This window comes from Castor canadensis, chromosome 7, assembly GCF_047511655.1.
Source record: "Castor canadensis chromosome 7, mCasCan1.hap1v2, whole genome shotgun sequence".
Classification (NCBI taxonomy): domain Eukaryota; kingdom Metazoa; phylum Chordata; class Mammalia; order Rodentia; family Castoridae; genus Castor; species Castor canadensis.
The window spans coordinates 77,208,012-77,232,124 of NC_133392.1; the positions used below are offsets into that span (position 1 = coordinate 77,208,012).

General features: G+C 42.5%; 2 protein-coding genes across 10 annotated transcripts in view; one reads left to right on the forward strand and one right to left on the reverse strand.

The window, feature by feature from the left end:
- Wdfy4 (WDFY family member 4) overlaps positions 1-24,113 on the forward strand; it is a 293,488-nt gene that overhangs the window by 222,646 nt on the left and 46,729 nt on the right. The gene's annotated exons all lie outside the window — the stretch shown is intronic.
- On the reverse strand, positions 2,054-23,791 carry Lrrc18 (leucine rich repeat containing 18). The gene is made up of 3 exons (XM_074079399.1): positions 23,658-23,791; positions 7,792-8,655; positions 2,054-3,518 (listed from the first exon to the last, which is right to left on the reverse strand). The coding sequence occupies exons 2-3, from the start codon at positions 8,556-8,558 to the stop codon at positions 3,497-3,499; spliced, it is 789 nt and encodes a 262-aa protein (XP_073935500.1). The 5' UTR covers positions 8,559-8,655; positions 23,658-23,791; the 3' UTR covers positions 2,054-3,496.

A 24,113-nucleotide genomic window follows, 5' to 3' on the forward strand; every position in this document is an offset into this window, starting at 1 on the left:
TAACTGAAGCAAAAAAGAGAATTCATCACCTCACATATCTGAAAGCCAAAGATGGTCGGGCTACAGATATGGCTGGTTCTCCAGGCTAAGGTGAGTCTGCAGGAAACTGTTGTTCTCTTCTGAGCAAGGGCTTCCCTTGGACTGGTTCCATTCTGGGCATGTTTTCCCAGCACAATGGCAGCTCAGGTTGACAGTCACAGAGAAATTATACCACACACACACATTCTGTAATGTTAGCAAAAAAATCCCGAACTGATTGTCATTTTCTCAAATTAGGCTACATGCCTAATCTGAGAACCAATCAAATTATTTCGTTAAAAATAGCATGGTGATATGCCCACCATGGTCCTGGGGATGAGGTCAGCTCCATTAACAAGGTAGACCAAACTGATGAGAGTGTGGCTCCCCAAAAAAATCAAGATTCTGCCATCACAGAGGGGTGAGAACCAAGGTGTCAATAAAGGCAGCCGGCCATCCACTGGTCCATGCAAAGGGAGCTTGCCAGGACCGCAGCACTCATTGCCCGCACATCTGTTTTCTCTAACCCTGAAACAATGCTGCAGCAACTGTGGTGAAGATCACTGTGCTGAGCCCCACTGTCTCAGCAGCTCAGCCTCTATGTGACATCACCTCGTGATCCTGTAGCTGCCTCTGTGGCAGTGTTCTGTCCATTGCTAGGCTATTATCCACAGACTCTTAAAAGTGCTTTGCTCTGACAACACACATCTTCATCCACATTGGTAAGTTTCAGTTTCTGTTCCAGGTAGAGGGGATGCAGAGAATGGCAGAAGGAAGAATGCGGGAACTAGACTCTGGCTATGGGCACTAATTCCCTACTATTTTGTAGGAAACCCATAGAAAGAGGGGCGACCCTACAGAAATGGTTACCAAGTGGTAGGACGAAGAGTCTCTGTGGATTGGTCAGATGTTTGGAAATTATTCCTCACTCATCCATAAGTTGATTATGACCCTGTATGTCACTCTGCATGTACGAGACAGCTGATTTTATTTCCATTGTGATTACTTTTGCTATCCAGGCCATCTGAGCCCAAAGAGCAGGATCTGCCAGGGTCATTCTGTGTTATTACGGGCACAGTCCCAAGTATGGAGACCCTTGGAGAAAGTTTCCGGGGGCAACTAGGAACAGTGCATGGTGCTCCAGAGTTTTCAGTGAAACTCATTTTTGAACACAAAGTTCTATAGTTGAGGGGTTTCAGTACATTATTTCCTTTATAAATTATCTTTGAAAAGTAATAAAAGACAAGGAATTTAGAAAATCGACCATAAGCACTATGAAATTCCTATAAAAAGATGGTCTTCCAGGATAATTACACCCCAAGGACTGGCACCACTCTTAACAGCCTGGACACTTAGAATCAAGTTCTCCTTTCCTCCACTTCTCCCCTTTAATTCTAGAGCCCAGAAGTCAGTGTCACTAATTCCGATGCCAAAATTCTGTAGCATACATAATTACTTTGATAAAGGTATCTTCAGCTCCTCCGTGAATGGAGAAATATGAGTCCTTAGATTTCTTGGTAATGCAGCCCAAGGAGGGCAGTGCTGAATGACTAAAGAATTCATGTCTCTGGGTCAAGAGTAGAACTGTGGAATCAGAGGTGGATTAAACCTGGCTACTAACTCACAGGGAGTGTGGCACCAATGCCCAACATTTAACTGCTTTTCATACAGTTGGCTCCATGAGTCATGGTGTCAGGGCCATGGCAATTTTACCTGGGTCATGCTGGGATCTTGATATGGCCATTCCACATTGTTCTTTGTCTTCCTTGCTGCACTAAGTCCATGCCTTGTTCCATCTGTGTTCTTAACCATGACCTTGGACCCCTTTTCCCCAGGCAAAAGTGTGATTCAAGACCTGCTCTCTGTAGCAAGCCTCTATCTCTATCCAGCCATGTGTCTCCCATGCTCTCCACATTCCCACCATGGCATGTGGGGGGCAGGTGCATGAAAACCCGGGAAGAATTTTAGGTCCCACCCACTGCAGTTGCTATCTAGCACCTCAGAAAGCCTGGAAAATGGACACAGAGGCCATGCTTTCTCTTTATTTTAGCGACTTTCTCAAGAATATGCAAGGATAAGAACAACACTGGTAATTTTAGAATGGTGCCGTGAGCTGAGGGTAAGGTACTCTTTCTCCTGAAATGCCTTAGTTCTGTGAGATGGTTGAGGAATTGCAGCACTGGGTCACTTGGGTGTGTTAGAGTCTCACTTTAAACTTGCTATAGTGATTCATAAATTTGCATTAGAGAGATGTACAAATATCTGTTTATTATTACATCTAGGCTGTATGATTGGTTTTTAGAATTGCATTTTAAAAACAACTAGATTCACAGAAAGTTGTGAAATGGTACACAGAGGCTCCATGCTCTCTTACTTAGTCCTTTCCACGGGCACATGTTGTTTAACTATTGTACAGTTTCAAAACCAGGACAAGTGCCTTGGTACATGTCTGTGCATAGTTCCCTGTCATTTATCACCTGTGTAGATTCATGTAACCACCACCAACATTGACAATATACAATTATATTATCCCCAGAAAGGTATCTCTTGTGCGGCCACTTAATAATCACGGTCCCCTACCTTGCCATTTCTAGCCGTTCTTAATGCCTGGCAGCCACTCATTAACTTTTCATCTCTACCATTTTGTTATCTTGAGAATGTTCTGTAAATAATCAGAGAGTGTATAGTCTTTGGAGATTGGCCTTTAAAACTCAGAATAATGCCACTGAGGCCAATCCAAGTTGTGGCATATATAAGTAGTGTGTTCTTTTTTATTGCTGAGTAGTATTCCATGGTGTGAATATACCAGTTTTTTTCAATAATTTTTGTGTTAAAGTACATTTGGTTGTTTCCAGTTTGGAGCCATTGTGAATAAAGTTGACCATTTACATTTAATGTAATTATTGAAATGTTAAAACATAAGCCTACTTTTTTGCTTTTTGTTTTCCCCTGTTGTTCATTTGTTTTCTTTTTCTGCCTTCTTGTGCATAACTAAAAGATGTGTTAAAATTCTACCTTTATTTTGTGGTAGTAAGTTTCTCTGTATACATATTTTTGTATAAATCTCAGCGTTGAGATATCTCATCAGACATAGGTAACTTACTGTGGGTTACAGATGGTGAGAGTGTACCAGTTTGAGTGAAATGTAGACTGTTAGGCTTTTAAGTCTTAACATGTTCCCTTGAAGTCTTTCATAATCTATGATACATGCCTATAATTCTCTTAAATGTTTCTTCTATATACATTTTAAAAACCACATCAAATTATTTTCCAATGCAATCATCACACACAGGTAGGCTACAGAAAATGGAGTCAAAGTAAATTTATGAGGCAAGTCAGTGGTTTAGGCAGCCCTGTAGAGCCTGATTCCAGAATGTTCCCCATGCCACTCTGTCTTCTCCTAACTTGGGGCTTTTCCTCTTCAGAGTTGTTTATTCCTGGTAGCAGATTAGTCTTCATGTTTTTGCCATAAACTACTCTAGGAAGATGTTGCGTTCAACCTGAGGAATGGAGACACAAGAGACTGAGGCAGCTGCTCCAGGCCACAGGGGCAAAACACAGGTTACACTGAGGTCACACAGAGTCACCCAGGTCATTCCTGGAACTCAGAATCAGTGAAGAGTAGGGTCAATGTGGATAGCTTTTGTTCTACTTGGGGAAAAAGAAACCCCATGGCTTTGCATCAAGTATTTTTAGACTTAATACAACTTTCTAGAAGCACAGGTGGCAGTGGTATTTTACATTATGAAGGAATGTCAACATCAAACCTTCTCCTTGACAGAAAAAGAGAGAAAATGCAGAAGATGACTCCTAAATGGTCTGTTTCTCCAGACTTTGCTTCATTCTACTCCCAGCATTTCTTAGCTAACAAGGGGTTTAACTGAAATGCATGAAATGACAAACCAAAGTCTGCCACCTGTTCACTTCTCAATCCTGGTGAAGTTCAGCGCACTTCAACCCCTTCCTAAGACACAGCCATAAGAGCAACAGCCTAGGGAGGTGCCTAGAATGAGGATGGACAGGAAGTGCATCTTGCTTGGTGGCCAGTGAGCTGCAGCATTTCAGCAAGTGAGGCTGAGGCCCAGTGAGGAATGAGCTGTGAGAGGCTGGGAGGGGAAAGAGGGAGGAATCCAGGGGCGAGACACAATCCCTCCTGGAGCCCAGGCAGAATCTTTGGCTGCAATGCTTTTCTTAGCTTCTTTTCTTTGTTGATGTCTTTGAATGCCTAAGAAGGGAACACCAACCCTCCAAAACATGTGTCCCAAGGGAGAACAACTGAAGTGGGCTATAGCCAAACAACCAGCTGCCTCTTTGTATAGATTCTGCATGGATTCTGGACCTCTTGGGTCAGAGATGAAATGACTGGAACCATAGCCTACCTCCCTGTGCACACATCTAGGCCCCAGCATGCCAAAGTCATGACACCTTGTTATGTACTGGGAACCCTAGGAATTAGGATCAACATGGAAAATACCATGCTGGGAATGAGTTGTCTGCCTCGAGAGCAGACTAAAAAGTGAATTTGCTAGAAAAAAACATGAGCTCAAAAAGGTAAAAAGTGGTCACAGATATTCCCACCAGTTACTTCTAGAAAAACAGCTGCATCAAATTGGTTGCATTTTCAGTTACATATGCCATGCAGAAACATGAGAAGAAAATCATCAGAATTTCTCTAGGGAGTCCCAAACAGAATTAGTGCTTCCCATTCTTATGCAAGCCACAACGGAGATTTCCATATACACCTGGTTTGCTAAGCCTCTTAATGTCTGAGCAAACTGGTGCCAAAAGCACAAAACCCAAATAAAAAAATCCGAACTTCCTTGTCAAACAAATGGTTCCCAGAGGAACCCCAACCTTTGGTTCAAAAAGAATCCCACAAACTGTCTTGCTCTGTTGGGCAAGAGTTTGCCAGGGAAACAAACTGTGTCAGTCATGTTTCCAGTTTACCACAAGTGGCAAAGGGTCTCCAAAGCTGGCTGAAAGGGAAAAAAGAAAGAGTCCTGGAACAAAATAGTTTTGACCAATGCAGGGTCCAGCTCCTCCCCTTACACCAAGCATGGCAAGCCATGCACAAAAGATGCCCCCAGATACTATCTCTGAGTGGTCCACTAAGTCCTGTTACCAGAGCTCCTGGCCATAAGGCCTGGTTCTGGGTCCAGATGTTCACCTGCCTTAAGAGAAAATAGCATGATAGATTGAAAGATAGATAGATAGGTAGACAGTCAGATAGAGATAGATAGATACATACATTATATATACATATGTATACATAAAGTGAATTTTATATAATTTTGGCCAAAATTGTGGAGAAATTCTTACTCTGTCTCCGCCTTACCCATAGCAGTGTTACAACTTCTAGAAAAGACGAAACAAAAACCAGGCAAGATACATATGTAGATTTAGCTGAGGGCCCAGTTACTGGAACTGGGAGACCAATCTTTCCTCTGGTACCAGGGCTCGTGGGGCAGCCATTTTCACTCCTAATGTAGGGTTTCCTGCATTGATCCTAATTCATAGTGCCCCCCATTATAATCACGCTCATCTCAGGTGTGACTGTCTCCTCATCTTTAGTAGAGCCTCTAATAAATCATTTTGGACACTCAATGAAGAGAAAAATGTAAAGGACAGTAATTGGTGCTGGTAAGGATGCAGTGAAACAGGTTCTCTGATACATTACTGATAGACAGAAATGTGTGTAAATAACCTGATGGCATGTACCAAAAATTATTCTAAAATAATTGTTGTAATGCACAATATTTCTAGTTATGTGGCTATGCCAAAGAAATAATCCAAACTATTTCTAAATGTTTTAGTCATCAGGCTCTCTCATCATAAAACTGTTTCCATTATTAAAAAACTGGAAACAATTCACACGCTCAACAATAACTTAGAGTTATATATATCCATAAGAATAACTAGCTTACAGTGGTCTTAAATTATGGTTATAAAGACCATGTGACAACATGGGTTGCAAAGCTGGAGAGAAATGACACGAACGCTATCATTTTAGCTATGTGTGTATGTGTAAAAACATACGTACTGAAAAATAGCTAGTAAGGAAAGCTGCCATTACTATAATTGGCTTACACTGTGGAATGGTGGACAACTTAAGCTACTGTATTTAAAACCAAGTTGTGGTTTTGATACTTTTATAATGGAAAACATTTAATATGAGGAAAAAACTAAAATGGGAATTTTGAGTTTAGATCTTCTGAAATTTTAAAAGTACAATAGGATTGTCACAGCTAAGCATTATGGAAATAAGCAGTGAGGTATAAAGGAATGAAACATACTGTCTGCTGGGGTTTATGGTGTGAAAAAAAAAAAGCTCATCTTCCTGAATCGATGGGGCCTCCTGTGCCCCACACTGAGCACTTACAAAACTTGCCACCAGTTTTGTAAGAAATCCTGTTGTGGGGAGAAAAACCTTCCTGAAGTCACCTTCCTTGATCCTTTGCTTTTGGCAGTATGAAGGTATGAGTGAGAGTGGTGCACAATGAGACCAGGGAAGGCTCACACCTATTGTAGGATGGCCCCTATCACTGTGAATTCTGCCCAGAGATCTGGTGTGATTTGTGATACTGCCCAAGGTGTTATCTCAGCTTTGAGATGCACCGAGTTCTCTTTGTTAGAGAGAACCAAAATCTGTTGTGTACATGGTCTATGTCCTGTCTTCAGCTGTTGGGCGTGGCATTATTCCCACTTGACAGATGAGATCAAAGCTAAGTCAGGTGCACCCCCCCCAAGGAGATGGCAAGAGAGACAGAGCTATCACAGACCTACATCTGTGCAGTTCCAGAATCTTTGGCTTTTCTCTATGCTTGGCAGCCCTGTATAATGGAATACTCAATAATAACTTACAACTATATTTATCTATTAGAACACCTGTCTGTGGGTGTATCAAGTTGTGGTTATGAGATCCCGATCTCCTGAATCCCTCAGAGTATGCTGTTCTGCCCCATCTCCCCAGAATTCACAATGCCAGCTAATCTTTCCCCACTGGACATGGTCCCTGCACCTAGCAGGTTGCCTACGAAGGTACTTACTTATGGAGTGTACCAACCCATACCTATCCCCACTCTTTCCTTTCTCTGTACAAGGGTCTGGAAAAGCACTGGATAAAATGTGCTTATTCATTCACAGTCCATGAAGGGCCTGCAGGTTTAGTCTTAGAAAACTCCTAGGGCAAACTATGAGTGTGCAGATAAAAGAAAGAGTACTGCTGTAGTTCCAAGATGCTACTTGCCAATACTTAATAATACCTGTCCATCTCTGTGGCCTGACTCTGTCTTCTGCCCAAAACCAGTGCCTGCTCTCCTACCAACCCAAGCTCCAGGATTGCTGGCCTATGAAACCCTGATCCAAAACATTCCTGTGGAACAAGCTCCACATTTTTGGAGCTGGCAGTGGGTCCTGAAATACTAGTGATAATAAGTGTGCTGGCAGCAATGGCACCTGGGCCATGGGCTGCAGGGAGAGTTCTGGTGCAGAAGTGAGATGGACTGATGAATGCCCTTTCCTGACTCTTTGTGCCTATACGTGTGTGTGTGTGTGTGCATGAAGAGGAAAGAGTAATGTGCAGAATTACAAGGAACCAAAAGCCTTTCAGTCAACAACACCACAGGCCAAGGACATAGGGAAAGGTTTTATGGGCTTGAGTGGAAGGGCTACTGCAGAAACAAAAGAGCCCTCCCTTTCCTGTGGGTACAGCCTACTTCTCCCTTCCCTCCCACCTTTACCCCTCCTGCCTTGGGGGGGGGGTTCCCAGTTCACCTCCAGTCTTCTTGGGATTCCTTAGCCATGGAATTGGGTGAGACCAAATTGGAAAAGATGGCCTTTCTTGGTACTGATGAGGCCATGCTCTTGATCCTGTTCAGTTTTTCCCTGGCCAGTTGGCATTTTCGAAGGCAAGGGCCACAAAGATCCTTTTCCTCCACCAGATATAGGTTATCTAGCCTCTTGATGGTGTCTGCGAACATTTCTAATTCATCTGCCTTTGGAAAGGGGTTTCTTTTTGTGTTGAGCTTCTTCAGTTTGGGGAGCTTGGAGATGCTGGGAGGGACGGAGTTCAGCAGGTTGTCGTGGAGTCCCACCTCATGCAGCTCCTTCAATGCCCCCAGTGTGGTGGGCACACTGTCCAGATGGTTCAAACCCAGATTCACAGTGCGGATGTTCTTGAGCTGATTTAGTTCCACGGGCAGTCCGTTGGTGGTCAGTCTGTTGTTGCTGACGTTGAGGTAAAGCAGGGTGGTCATCTGGCCAATGGACTCTGGAAGCCGGTCAATGTAGTTGCTGTGTAGGTCCAGCCACCGCAGGTTCTGGAACCTGGAGATGGACTCAGGTATCTTCCTGATCAGATTCCGGCTAAGGTCAAGCTCGTCCACATCATTGAGTCGCAGAATACACTTGGGAAAGGTGGTGATTCCCATCTTGCTCAAGTCAAGGCGTTTTCTCCCATCAAATGTGATTCTGATGCAATTCTTGGCCACATTGAGGGTAATCTTCTTGCCCTTGAGGCTTTTTCCAACACCCTTGGCCATGTTCTCTTAATGAGGGAGCGTTTTTGAAGAATTTTTTTTTGGGCTAGATGGTGACCAGTTTGAGGAAGAAGTCACATGAAACTGGTAGAGACAGACACTAATGAGAACAAAAAAATACCATCTGGTTACAAGAGAACATAGAGTAGTGGACTCCCACAAAACCATGTGCTGTGCTCCCAATAATTTGGAGAGAGAGAGAAACAGGCTAGTAGAGAGGAATTACCTACAGAAGCAACCCCCCCAAAGCATCTTCATCAAATTGTATGTCCTCTTCAGAGGACTTTCCCAGGTGCTACATGAGAAACACAGGGTTGCCCTGCTTCTCTCTCTGGCTTATGAAGACCTCCACTGCCTGGGCTTTGACATGATTAGGTGCGTGTGTTGTGTATTCTTAGGTATCTGCCATTTCCCAGTCCCCCACATACATCTAGAGACTCTTTAGAGTTGTTACATGGCTGTCCTGGAGAGGGCTACTGTCAGATGCAACATAAGCCAGAATATGAGGGAATGAGGTGGTGGTAATGACCTGTCATGTCCCTTTTCACCTGTTGGACCCAGAGGAACTATCCAGGCCTTGGTTACCATAACTGCAGCACTGACTTCAGGGTGCAGGGTTTGCCTACATAGCAACCAGGGTGGGGAGAGTCTGGCAGATTCCATGGGAATGCTGCCTTTTCCCCCCTCCTTACTCCTCTATCGCCTGTTCACACTGAGCTCAACTGGGGACTCCTCTGCCCAGGTGCGGTGATAGTTATGAGGGCCACAATAAAGAAGAGGGCGCTTTGGCTTAAAAGTCCAGTTCTGCTGCTAATGATTTTCTTAACTCCTTAGTGTCTGTGTCTCCTCGCTTGTAAAAACAGCCCCCTGACAGAGTTCTTAGAGAGTATAAATTTTCTAATACTACAAAGCACTCAAAACAGTTCTGGCACATAATAAAAGCTTGATTGATGTTACTTATTAAATATTGTTACAAGAACATTACACACAGTGTTTCTAGTCCTCAACAATCCAACAAAAGGCATAGTGTTATCCCTATCATAATGGGAGGGAGACAGAGGCCCATAAGCAAGGAAGGTCTAATGGCCAGGAAGAAGATGCAAGCTCCAAATAGACAACACTTAAATAACATATTTATAAATAATCCATAAATCAAGGAAGTCTTAAGAATAATTAGAAAATATTTTAGACTGAACAAAAGTGAAAATATGTCAAAACTTGTAGCAATGATTAGAGGAAAATATGTAGCTTTAAAGTCTCATATTAGAAAGGAAAAGAGACGCAAATCAATAGTATAAACTTGCAGCTTACTTAAGAATCTGGTAAGAGAAAGCAAAATAAATTAAATTTAAAGCACACACAGAGGGACATAATAAGAGCAAAAATCAATAAAATTAAAAGGAGAAAAGTAATACAGAAAAATAAATGAACTTGAAAACTAGGTCTTTGGAAAGATGAATGAAACAGCAAGATTGATAATGAAAATATAAAGAGAGAAGACACAATTTATCAATGTTAAAAGTCAAACAGCAGATTCACTAACACTCCAAACACTAACAGGATGACAGGGAAAAGTACAATCAACCCTGGAAAAAAAATCAGAGGAAATCAACCACAAACTACCAAATCATACCGACAGTGGAATGGGCCTAAATTTATTAAAGAGACTGAATTTTTAGTTGAAAACCTTTCACCTCCAAGAAAACCCCCCTAAAACCTCCAAGCCCAATGGACTTAGTCTATTTGGGCTGCTCTAACAAAGTACTGCAGACAGGGTGGTTCATAAATGACATTTGTTTCTCGCAGTTCTGAGAAGTCCAATACCAAAGGGCTGGCATATTTGGTTTCTGGTGAGGGCATGATAACTTGTCCATAGATGACCATCTTCTTGCTGAATCCTTACATGGTAGAAAGAGGCTAAAAGAGTTTTCTGGAGTCCCCTTTTATAACAGCATTAATCCCACTCATGGAGGCTCTTCCCTCATGATGTAATTCCCCAGATGTCCCCAACTCCTAATATCATACATTGGAGTTTAGGGTTTCAGCATATAAATTTGGGGTGGGAAAGAAGCATTTAGTTCATTGCAAACACCAATTTCACATAATATCTTCCAGGAAACAGTAGAAGAAGCAATCCCCAGCTTATTTTCTAAGGCCAGCATTACCCTGATATTAAAATTACACAAAGACAACATAAGGAGATAAAACTGCAGGTCAGTATCCTGATGAACATAGACACAAAAATCCTCCACCCAATATTACCCTATTGAATCCAGCACTATATAAAAAGAATAATAAGTGACAAACGAGAGGGAATGCAAGGATGAATTGATATTTGGACATTAGTCAAGGTAATACTACATATTAACAGACTAAAAAGAAAATAGTATCTGATTATATTAACTCACGCCAAAAAAAAAAAAACACTTGACAAATTTATCATTCACTCATGATTTTAAAAGCAAAAAAGAAAAAGAAAAAAAGAACTCTCAATAAGCCAGTAACAGAAAGGCTCTTCCCTAATCTGATAAAGCAACATCACAAAACACCTATAGCTAATGTTCTTGGTGAGGAACTGAATGCCCTCCCCCGAAAGTATTTCAGTATTATATTTGAAATTCCAGCCAGTGCAATAATGCAGGAAAAATAAATAAACAGCATTCAGTTAGAAAAGAATTGAAATAAAACTGTCTCTATATGTATAGGTTGACCTGATTGTTCCCATAAAGAATCTCATAGAATTTTAAAAACACTCTTGGCAACTAATAGGTCAGAGTAATAAGATTATAGAAAATGAGATTAGCACACAAAACCCCCATTTCTATATACTAGAAATTAACAACCAGAAACTAAAATTTGAAAAATAATAATTTCCAAAAAGTAAAATATTTAAATATTTCACATAAGTAACAACAATGTGTAGGATTTCTGTGATGAAAATTATGAAACACTGAGGTAGGAAATCAAAGATTGAACAAAGGGAGAAATATGCCATGCTTATGAATTAGAAGAATCAGTACACTCAAGTTGCCAGTTCTCTCCAAATTGGTCAAAACACCATGTGATTCCAATAGAAATTACAACAGGATTGCATATATATATATAAAATATTTGAACATTTATGTTGAAAGGAAAAGGAATTAGAAAACAAAATCAATTTTGAAAAAGAATTATAAAACTAGAGGATTCATGCTTTCCAATTTTAAAACTTTCCATGTAATTACAACATGCGTTACCAGTGGAGTGACAGATACCAAGATTAATGGAGCAGAAAATAGAATCCAGAAATAGAACCACACAAATAGAGCCAACATAGTCAATTGGTTTTTGGCAAAAGTTCAATAGGGAAACAAGAAACTTTTCAACAAATGACATTGGATGATTGGTAATCCATATGCAAATAAAATAAAATAATAGTCTGTAATCACAGCTATTCAGAAGGCAGAGATTGGGAGGATAATGATTTGAGCAAAAAAATATTAGCAAGCTGGGTGTGGTGACCTGAAACTTTAGTTACACTGGAGGTTGTAGGTAAGAGCATCATAGTCCAAGGCTGCCTGGGCAAAAACTCCGACTGTTTCTAAAACATAACTAAAGCAAAAGGCCCTGGGGGTTTGATTCAAGTGGTAGAGCATCTGCCTAGCAAGTGTGAAGCCCTGAGTTCAGTACCACCAAAAAATAATAATAAATAAACTTCAGCCTAATGAGAATAATCCACATGCACTCAAAGTAGATTACAGACTTGAAGATAAAAGGTAAAACTACAAAACTTTTAAAATGAAAGAGAAAATCTTTTAACCTGAGTTAGGCAAAAGCATAATTCACAAAATTGGACTTGAACAAATTTTAAAACTTACCTCAGAAAAGAATATTGAGAATGAAAAGATAAGTTGCAAACTGGAAGAAAATATTTGCAAATCACTTGTGCAAAAAGGGACTTTCTATAAAGAGCTCTTAAATACAGCAGTAAGAAACCAAAAAATACAACTTTTAAAAAAATGTATAAATGATTTAAAGATATATTTTACCATAGAAGTTAAGCTGACAAATAAGCCCACCAAACCTTGCTCATCATCATGAGCCATTAGAGAAATGCAAACTAATCTCACAAGGAGATACCACTGCAATCTATTTGAATGGCTAAAAGAAAAGCAAACCAATGGTAAAAATAATAAAAAACTGGTAAAAACCAGTTTTACAATTGGTAAAAACCAATAGTACAAAGATTTAGCAAGGCATTGCAACAACTAGAAGGCCCAGACATTGCTGATGGGCATGTAAACTGGTATAGTCCTCTGGAAAAACGTTTGGCCATTTCTTATACAATTCGTCAGATACTTACATGACCTTTCATTTCCTCCATTAGCCTAGAAAATAAAAATTTACATTCACACAAAACCCTGCTCACATGTGTTCATAGCTGCTCGATTCATAACTACCAAGAGCAGAAAACAAATGTCCTTTCACAGGTGAATTTTGTATATGCCGTTACACTTCTGAGCATAGAGAAGGTGGCTTTGCCATGACCTTTACCTGATCATTACACATTATATACATGTATTGAAATGTTATTCTGCACAGCACATTATGACAAGTACAATAAAAATATATTTAAATCTTTTAAAGAATTGGTTATAAAAAAAGATAAGAAAAGACAAGAAATTTATCCATACCTGCAATTCCTGGTGAATTGTAAGAGCAGGTTGCTGTGTAGAAGAAGCTAATCCCAAAAATCAACATCGTGAGTGATTACATCTACATGACATTGTGGAAAAGCTGTCACTGTAGGTGCAGAAAACAGTTTGGGGTTTCAGGGATTAGGGCTGGGGCAGGTTGATGACAAGGCAGCATGAGTGAGTCTCTGGGGACACAGACCTACCTGGACCTTGACTGCAGGGATTGTTCCTGAGTCTATACACACTTAAAGTTCAGAGAGCTGTATGTAAAATAGTGTGATTTGATTGTATCTAAATTTTAAAATCATTTTTTAAAGTCTTAAAATAATTGGGACTCCATAGTCTATTTTTGCCACTTCTGTGCCTGCTTACTCAATCTAGTTTGGCCATCTGTGACTTTTAGGTCCCCAACAGCCCTGTTTTGTCACTTAAAGGGCATCCAGATTTGCACCATCTGGGCACTGCTGTGTATACAAGGAGGCAGCTGTGCATACCATGGGGAACAGCTGTTCACAAAGTGGCATGTCAGAAAAACTATTCTGTGCTTGAGTTAAAATCTTCATTCAAAAATGGTGAGTTGAGGGCTGGGCAGTGATACATACTTGTAATCCCAGCTACTCAGGAGGCAGAGATTGGGAGGATGGAGGTTTGAGATCAGCCCAGGCAAAAAGTTAGCAAGACTCCATCTCAACAATGAATTGCATCTGTAACCCAAGCTAGCCAGGAAACATAGGTAGGTGGACAGAAGTCTGAGGCCCACTCTGGGCAAAAATGCATGACCCTACGCAAAACATAACTAAAAACAAAACAAAAAAGGTGGGTGTATGATTCCAGTAGTACAATGCCTGCCTAGCAAGCTGGAGGCTCTGAATTCAAACCCCAGTACTTACAAAAAGGATGAGATCAGGGAAGCCTATGTTCTGGTCAATGATTTCTCCCATGTTAAGATTGCCAGATTTAGCACATAAAATATAACATGGTCCCCAGTTAGATTGAGCTTCACATAAACAACAGATAGTTTTTGGTACATATGTCCCAAATCCTGTATAGTATTATATTTTATTTGGCAACCCTATCCTATGGGTTTGGACAAGTACTAAATAAAATTTCCTTTGTCTATGATTCTTATTAGTCCTTTGGGACCAATTTAAGCCAAGCCCAATTGCTTATTTTTGCCTTCACTTGTTCACTCATTGAGTAAGTGTATTGAGTAGTTGGTACCCTGCTGGGTACCAAGAGTCTGAACTATACAACAGGTAATCAATAAACAGGCTGTCCCTAAGCTCAAATAACTAAAATCTCAATTGTCACTGATTCTGGCTACCAGGCCTCTATGCACTCAAAACTTGGGCTACCATTTGGTTTTCTTCCATTTAAGATAAAATTCAGGCATGGGTTAGAAGGCTCCTGGGCAGGAAGAAATGCTTCCACTGGACTGGAGATCCAGCCAGTTGGGCCCAGCTGAGCCCCAGCCCACCCACACCGTGAGAAGAAGCCCTCTCAAGTCTGATTAATGATGGCGAGGAGTCAGCAAGGAGCTGGCTACAGAGTACTGCTCCATTAAGGAGCCTCTCTCCAATGGACCCTTTGGCTCTGAGCCTGCCCATTAATCACCTCAGCAAAGTAGGGGGTGAGCTGGGCTAATGCACTTCACCTCCTTCCTGACAAGTCTGGGTCCCCAGACAGCCCCAGGTTAGATGGGACCATGATGGGCCCTCACCTCTTCATGCATCCACTAGGGGCCACCCTACCCTGCCTGGGATATTTAGTTATGGAGGCAGGGTGTGTGGTGTAGCTCACAGAACATCCTGTCTCCCAAAGCTACTGAAAACCTCTAGAAGCAGACCAGTACAGGGAGCCCCAGTTCAGAGCCCCAAAGATCAGAGACCTTTCCTCTGTCATTCACCTCTTTAAGGCCAGCATGCTGCCCAGGCCTGTCCACTCACCAAGTAGGAGAGTAAGTATTGGCAACAGAAGTGTGAAACATAATCTCTTGATACAACCAGAACTGGTTGGATGGCCTGTTCTTAACAATTCATAGAAGTCTTTAAATATCTCAGTGGGATTAACCCACACAAGTTATCTGGCTATCATAGGGCAAAAGAAACATAAATAGATAAACAGATGGATGGATGGACAATTGATGGATGGACTGATTGATGGAGGGATGGATCACATATTTCAGTTCACATGAACAGGATTCTAAATGTACTGTATTTTTTCTTCTACAATTGGTTTTTATGCTTGGGAAAAAGTAGACCAGTTGGTTTGGCTTTAATTTCTAATTAATTTTTCTATCTAGCCATTGTGAATCAAACAGCATGAACAGACACCCCGTGGATATCTAAATTAAAAATGTAATGGCAACCTATATCTTAATGCTACCAAAACATTTGCAAGCATTTTCAGCTGTAAGATCCTGATGTTTGCTATGATCCTAGAATTTATCTGGTGCTTCATGCTTAATGTATGTTTGATTACCTTCTTACGTAAAACTGATTTTGTTTCTATAGGTCTGTTATTTCTAAACTTTCTGGCATTATTGCACAATAATTATTTCACTCTGAGGTATTACATACAGGATAGATACATAGTAATAATGAATTCCCCAAAGTCACCACTGTTTCACAGCCAGAATTTGGGACTAACTTTGTAGGAAACTTCATGCCACATGAATGAGAAATATCCCTTACTTTTGAGCCATCTCTCAAGAGGAAATGATACCAACTTCCCTCAACAATTCATTCATTCTTAGGAGAAAGCCATTGTCAGTCATGCACCATCTGCAACTTCATTCATCCTCTATCCTGACTGTTATATTTACTGTGCCAGGAAATATACAGCCCAGCTCACCTCACTGTGACTTCCCATGTGGCTTCAAGTCTTTCCCTGTGCCCTCTGCCTCTCCTCAGAACAGGTTTTCTCACTGCAAAGAGAGATGGGGCTGTAGCTTCGTATAGTAAGTCATGTGGAAGGTAGACACCGAGGTCACTGTGAGTCCCTTCTATGGAGAAGATGTGTCTGGAACTTCTGGTCAGCCTAAAACCAGCACTAATTTTGACATGGGTACTGTCTGCACTAGGATAAAGAAATGTCATGCTGAGCAGGAACTATGTACTACCTCCTTTCTGGTGTTAACTGGATTTAGTGTGCACTCATTGCAGTACAACTGTGAAGTACTTTACTTTTTCTACAAGCTGCCCTCAACTGTGGTAGGTTGAGCCCTCCTTTCATGTGGACAGGATAGATTGCTAGGGAAGGGACAGACTAGTCACAAAGATTACTATGGAGCTCAATATAATTGTGCTCTCCAAGTCTCTGCAGTTGGTGGAGAGGTGTAGACAGCAGGGGTGGAGTCTTACAAGAACTCCATGGCTTGGGGGTTTTCTGGGGTCTACTTTGGAAATGCTATTAGGTGCCAAGAGTACTATGTGAGATGTGCCAAGGTCATCGCTGCAAGCAAGCTGCCAGGCCCATCTTGTATCTCTAATCTCCACAGCAAATTAGGGTTGCCAAGCATCAACCCTAATGGTTAAAAGAAGGAAATCAAAACTCAGGGAAGGCAAGTGACTTCCCCAGGTCATGCAGACTACAAAGAGCACAGCCAAAGTCAAACCTAGATGAGTCAGACCTACACTTCTTTTGGACTTTCACTACATTCTACCACCTTCTCGTCTCCTCCCTCTTTGCCTGTTCTATAGCAAAAGCACATGGCTGATCCTGGGGCTACATTGCTGGTCTCCACTGACTCCAAAGAGAGGAAGCCATTCTGGAATCCTAGTACTCCCACACCTGATCTTCCGTAGCAGAATGTTAAGCTCATCATATTCCCATGAAGGTGCATTCTTGCTAATGTACTCTGGTACCTTGGAACCCAAGAGGGTTCTGGACTCTGAGTGACCACAGTCTGGCTCAGATCTATTCTAATGTGGCCTGGCTTGGCCTGGGAACTAGTTGGGTGTTCACAGGCTGGTTGCTTGAATGGAAATGTGTACACTCTAGCTGACGCAGCAGGCCCGCTCAACAAAGAGAGGCAAAGGAGATGCAGTCTTCAGTTACAGTTGGCGCATAAGCAGCAATGCAAGATACTCCACTGGCTTTTTGGAGGGACCACATGCAAATAGGAATCCTTGAAGAACCTATTCAGTTTGGCCCCTTGCCTGCTCACTGCACTGCCCAGAGGCCAGTATGCAGGGTGCTCATTTTCATAGATATGTATATGTGTGTATGTATCTAAATATACACGAAAATATGAATGTTAATGATATTTTTAGAGCATTGATGGAGTCATTTAACTGTAAGAGCTTGGTAATTGACTCTGTGTGTGTGTGTGTGTGTGTGTGTGTGTGTTAGAGAGAGAGAGAGAGAATTTTAAAGGGCACTCATAAAGCCACAAGCTAGCTCACTTTAATAGAATAGACACATGTGCCCAGGTGGGTCGTGATGGAAGCAGAAATTTGCTGCTCCTCAACCCCTCCCATGTTCGCGGGGCCAACGCAGTGTGAAGATCTTTCCACAGTGAGCGAGTCAAGAGTGCAAAGGCAAGTTTTTCACCCAGCATGGCCTGGGCGCATCAGCCAGCTTCATTCCCTGGCACACACCAAAGCAGCAATCCTTTGGCTCCAGAGGAGCTTCTGCTCTTCACCAGGTGAGCTCACTGTAAGAGCCAACCACTCTTAAAGGCAGCTCCACTCTGCCCAGGAATCAGGCTGTGTGCTCGTCTCTGTCAGCACCATACAACTGTACGGGCCTCAGTGGTAAACAATGCCCTTCTTCTCAGAGCTGCCTGCCCTTGGTCATCATTCCATCCTCTCAGCTCTCTTTCCAGACTGGGCTACGCCTCCCATTCTACAGATGAAGGTGGTAGAGGGTGGGAGTGGGTAAGTGCTCCATCTTATGCCAGAACTGGGGCATACCTTCTTCCCGTAAAATCAAAGCTCCTGCCCCCATGCCTGGAAGCAGCAAACAGTGTTGACATGCAAATCATCAGGTTCACTTCATTTGGCAATTATCTGGTTAATTTGATCAACACAGCTCTGTCTTGCTGGGACATTATACATTTACAGCTTTGCCCACCCCTAATATTATTTACTTCTCTCTCTGTGGCACCAGTGTGGCTCTGCACATGTGCTGCCTGGAAGCCGTTATCTGTCAAACTGCCCCCTTCCCCCTTGTGGATAATAAGAATTCAACTTTTATTTGGAGCAAAAGTTCCCAAGGGGTCACATGGCCCCATAACAAAAGATTATGATTTCTTATTGGTTTAATAGCATCTATTTTGTAATTCTGAATGTACTCTGTTTTAATTGGATTTGTTAAAGGAACAAAAGGGAATAGGTGCCTTACAATTAAAATAAAATATTAAGATTATTAGTTTAACAGACTAGAAATGCCTTGTTCATCAACCACATGTTCAGAACATACAAACCAACTTCGACATGCACAAAGGCCAAAGGACCCATTGTGGACCCATGGCGGACCCATGGAGGACCCAGGACCTTTAAATCCTAATAGGCAAGCATTGGCTCTATTTCAGCCACTGTATTTCAACGTTTGCTCTCTTGCAGACAGACAGACAGACAGACATTGTTTCATTTACTTCCTTCCACTTACAGCCTCCCCTCCCCTTGTAGACAAGGAAACCAGGGCCCAGAAAAGCAGTGTGGCAGGGTGGATGCATGAGGCTTTTAGATGAGGTGGGCTAGCCCACAGCTTCCCCTCACTGTCCAGGGGAGCCTGGCTGTTCTCTTGAGCCTCCTATTAGTCTCCACTACAATCAGTAAGGATAAGAAAAGTGGGTGAAGAGAGTGTAAGGAACTTAGAGGCCTTGTAAGGAGCAAGGAACAAGGCAGGGACAGGATAGCATCACTGCCAACAGGGAGCCAGACCCCTGAATAGGCAAAAACTATAGTGCTGCATCCTCAGGTACCATGACACCTCTGCCTCCCTGGGTGCAAGCTTTACTTCATCTTGGAGGACAGAAGGACATGTGGCTCTCTTAAGGAGTCCAGTTTTTCCTACATCATGTTGGGGCCTGTGTATGTGTATTCTTTCTGCACTTTGACACCACCTGGCCCTAGTGAGTAATCAATATAGTTCCTTATTTTCAAATTTACTTTTAAAGGATTTCAATAACATAAAAAATATTTCCTAAGGGTGGAGTTTCCTGGGGGACACTCGGGTTGTCATTTGTGCACCAAAAATTTGTTGGTCACTGAGTGTGTAGCTAGCCCTAGGTGATGCACACTTGGGGACAGAAAGGCTTCCAAACAGATGCTTGTGACAGCATGCGTGGTGCTGAGAGTGAGTGTATTGGAAAGGTCTTCGTCGCATCCAAACTGGAGCCATTTTAATTGAGTTAAGTATAGGAGAAAGGAAAAGCCTTAGGAGGTAGAGGCAATGCAGGTTATAAGGCATGGGGCATGAGAGGTGCCTAGTACATGGGAGCCTTGGTGATGAGATAGTGGTGGCGACAATTGGAACCCAGATTTGCCTGAGTTGAACTGTGCCATCCTGAGCCATCTGGGGAACCCATTATGATCCGAGCTGTGCTGTTACTGAGTGGCACATAGTGGCTAAGAGATGAGGGAGGGGATGGAAGTCTTGGGCACCATTCTCTTTTTCCTCCAGAGATGTTCTCAGAGCCAGCAAGTGCTCACTGCACTGAAACAAGTAGTCATCCATACGTGACTATCTATCAAAAACGTATGGCCTGTGTTGTGTGGCTGCCCCATGATAGGGTGTGATGTGGGAGGAAGATACTCATAAGAGGGTCTGACCATCTCCCTGGAACCTCCAAGCAGAGGTGAAGGACATTGGAAAGACTGTGGTCTATTTTAGACAGAGTTGCTTTAGGGTAAAAAAGGTGCAAAAAGGTAATTTGGGTTTGGCAGAATGGTTCAAGTGATAGAGCACCTGCCAAGAGAGTGTGAGGCCCTGAGTTCAAACCCCAGTACCACCAAAAAACAAAAACAAATAACAACAAGGTAATTTTGGGCTCACTGCTCACATGGAAGACACTGGCCTTTCAGAAAATGCTATAACATCTAATCTTTAATTTCTCCTGTGGAAACATTTTCTATTCAGACTCCCCTTTCCTCCTTGACTATTTATCAGTCTTATTTGAAATTATTATTGAGCATTTAACAATATAAAAGTCTCCTTTCCTCGTGAGTTGGGCAAATAGCCGTAACTCTTGTTAGGAATAATGTGAATAACTACAACTTTGTTAGGACAGGACAGTTCTTTAAATTTTTCCAAATAGGGATAGTTGCCCTGGCTAAGCCATTCCATCTGTCCCTTCCCTGTACAAAAGCACTCAGAAGAAGATGGGCCTGGGCAGCAGGAAAAGCAGAAGCTTGGAGACAGATGGAAGTAGAACCCCTCCCACCTTCAGCCTGGTTTTGGCCACATGACATATCTGCACTCAGTTTATTGATCTGCAAAGTGGATCAGTGAATTGCAGGTTGTTTTCAAGTGAGGTGATAAATGAAGGATAGTAGGTGGAGAGTACTTAGTGCATGGTAGTCTGGCTCCTACTGCCAGTGCCTATGTGATGGTCTGGACTGCTGAGATTCACCAACCAGCTCCCATATCCACTGCCTCCTTCATATTAGAAGCCCTGGACCCACCCCACTGGTCAGTCATCCCAGATATAGGACTTGGAAAACACGCTTTGCTGACTGCAAGCATAAAGTCTTTACAACCTTTTAAGCACCTGCAAACTATTAATATTATTGCCAACAAGAAAAGAAATCTAATACTAGGAATTTATAGATACAATTATAGCTTTATCTACTTTTAATCTCTAGGGTTGCTATACTCCAACCTACTCATTCATTCACTTTTATCTTAGTTGCACTGTAAGTCATTATATCAGGAGATAACACTGTGAACAAGGCTGACATCAGTGTGCTTTTTTGGTGACATCCCCATTTGAGGAAAAAGCAAACAAAGAAAAGCCAAAATAAAACAGAACAGAAAAACAAAGAGCATTTCTGTTGGTGTAAATGTCTTGCAGATAACAAAAGAGGTGATACAACAGAGAATGCTGCTGTTGGGAAGAGAACATTGGTGTGTGGGTGGTTGGGAAAGTCCTCTCTGAGAAAGGGGTATCTGGGCTGTTACTTGAATGCTAAAGAGAAGCCACATGGGAGGATTTGGGAAAGAACAGCCCAGGAAGGGCATGTCCCTAGGACAGAAGTCCTGAGAATGGGAAGGAGGCTGGTACACTGGAGGAAAAGGAGCTATCTGGGGAACTGGAGTATGAAGAACAAAGAGGAGATGAGGGCAGAACACAGGCAGGGGCTGCTTGAGGTGGTGCTCAGGGGGTGGACTGGAAGGTGTCTGTCTAGGATTAGCTGGCTGTTGGGAGGACAGTGGAGGTGGGGAAGGGAGAGAAGATAAAGGCAGGTCAGATGTGGCAGGAAAGGAAGGTGATATGTGCTGAGGGTGGTGGAGAAAGAGATGGACCGTATAGATTCAGGATAGGTAATGGGAGCAGTTGAATTTTCTAGAACCTTCTAGATTGTATGTCAGGCAAAGAGAAAAACTCAAGAGCAGGTAGAAACTTCTAGTGGACTCTGGCATTTTCTATCCATTTTCCCTACTTTTTGTCAAGTGCAAACTCTAGGCTTAAGTACTTTCTGCACGTTATCTCATTTAATCCACCCACCCACTTCGCAGATACAACATGGAGGCCACAACAGCCTATCCTTTGTCAAAGTCACAAGGTAATACCCACACAGAGTCAACATTGGTTTGGTCCCCTTTTCTATGGACCTAGCTTCCATGGATTTTCTGTGGATGTTTGGCTTTACAGTGTCTCGGGTTAAATTTGACCGTGTGGACTGGCAGGGAAGCTCCTGGCACTGGTGGAGCTGGGCAAGAACCTGTGTGAACTTTCATTCTGTCTTGGTCAAGCTCCCATCCTCATGGCTCATCCTGAGCCTACTGAAGGTGCTGTGTATCTTCAGACTCAGCTCTAGGGATTAGGATAAGTTCCATTATTGGAGACTGGTAGAGAGCTGGGAAACCAAAGTTGGCAGTCCAGTTGGTACTATTCTAAAAGTTGGCAGTGGTTCTTACTGCAGGTCTATCTGTCTGGAGGAAGGGAGGATTTCAGTTCACGCTTTGTGTTCTATAGGTACAAGGGACCTGGAAACATCACTTGGCTTTCACTCTCCCATCTTCCAGTTGGTGGTGGGAAAGAAAGTGCATGAAGTCCCCCTTAGCACTGCACAGCAGGGGGGGCCCTACAAGGAAGCCAGAGCTATCAAACACCAGCACTGACACTAGAGGACCCTGAGTGGTGGGGGGTCCAGTGTTCTGCAGGGGACCGTGGCTATCTCAACACCTTTCTCCCCTGGAGGCTGAGGCTCAAACTCAGAGGGCATTTGCATCACTCCAGCTTGGAGGCCAGTCACAGCTCTGTCCCTCCCTACATGTGTGACTTTCTTTGCACAAATCTCTTAACCTTTCTAGGTATGCATTTTATGGTACAGGAGCTGTTATTCTGTATTTGGTTCAAATAACATCCATACAGCTCATAAGTGTATTGAGAACCTACTGTGTGCCAGACCCTTTGCAAAGCAATGATCCTACGTAGTTTCAAAGACCTTGACCTTAGGTACCTGCCTCTAAACTGTGTATATGAATTACAGTGACCACCCACTCAGGCATTTGAAGATATTATAAGTACCTGATGTGCTGATTTTCCTGTGCACAGCAACTGAGACTCAGAGAGGCCAAGTAACTTATCTGAAAGTCAAAAAGACTCTAAGTAAGGGGGCTGCCTTTTCCCACATTGCCTGTCATGGAAATAGGGACTTGAAGAGCGTGTTCTAGTGTGTTCCACGAAGAATGCTTCTTTGCAAGGCTTAGTCAGTCTAGGACTAAAACACTTGTCAGTGGGTTTCGATGTTTGGGATAACTTGTAGAAGGACTTATTACCAGACTTCTCAAGAAACAAACTGTTCTCCAAAGCCCTCGACAGTTAACAGCAATCTGCTGAAGTTACATTAAGGGTTCAGCCTTCCTGAATGAAGAAAAGTAGGGCACACACTAGCTTCTACCTGCCAGTAAAAATGCTTAAGGACATTTGGATTTTGAAAGAAAACCAAGCATATCCTCCAAGTCTCTGCTGATTAGGACACCTACCTCCCCAAATTTGCCCTTGGGCTGCAGATACCTGAGAACAGTGGGCCATGTCCCCAGCTAGCTGCCTTTCTTGGCCAGGATACATGGCCTCCCCAACTAAATAATGCATTAGCTGATGTCTAGGCTTTGTAAATAAAGCATCCAGAACAGGCATTTCCAGAGTTGCTTACTCAAAGGAGAAGGAAAAAGCAGAGTTTGAAGCAGCTGTTGTTTGGCAAAGTTAAAGCAAATCAATAAATACAGGGCCACCACCAGAGCAAAAACTTACCTTTTGTCCTAGTTCCTCCTCCTCTACTGTGAAACTTTGTCACCAGGCAACAAGAGACTTGGATCCTGGAGCTAATTAGCATAATCCCAACGCCAGCCTACAAAGTGAAAGGACACTGGCTAAAAGGTTCTCCAAGACACTCAAATTTCCTGTGAGGTCAGTTTGTCCCCCAGACAGAGGGAGGGTTTTCTCCAGGCTCAGCCAGCAGGCAGTGGGGCAAGATAGAGTTTCTAATCCAACAAAGAGGCTTCTCAGAGCAACCACCTGTATGGACATTGTTCAGAGGGAAAAAGATACCTTTTTTTCCTTTGAAGGGATATGTGTCTTCAGAAGCATTCAGTCCCATGAAATATCATTTGACTTCCTTCTAATTTGTCAATGTATTTTTTTCTGTTCTTTGGTTTGGGAGAGGGCTGTCTTCTGTTTTTTTACTTGAATTTTAAAGATATTATCTTA

Excerpts from the sequence above, each read along its gene's own strand:
- Lrrc18 (XM_074079399.1), bottom strand. The coding sequence starts at position 8,558 with ATGGCCAAGGGTGTTGGAAAAAGCCTCAAGGGCAAGAAGATTACCCTC. Across the intron at positions 3,519-7,791 it reads GAATCCCAAGAAGACTGGAG|GTTGAACGCAACATCTTCCT; the intron begins GTGAACTGGGAA and ends TCCATTCCTCAG.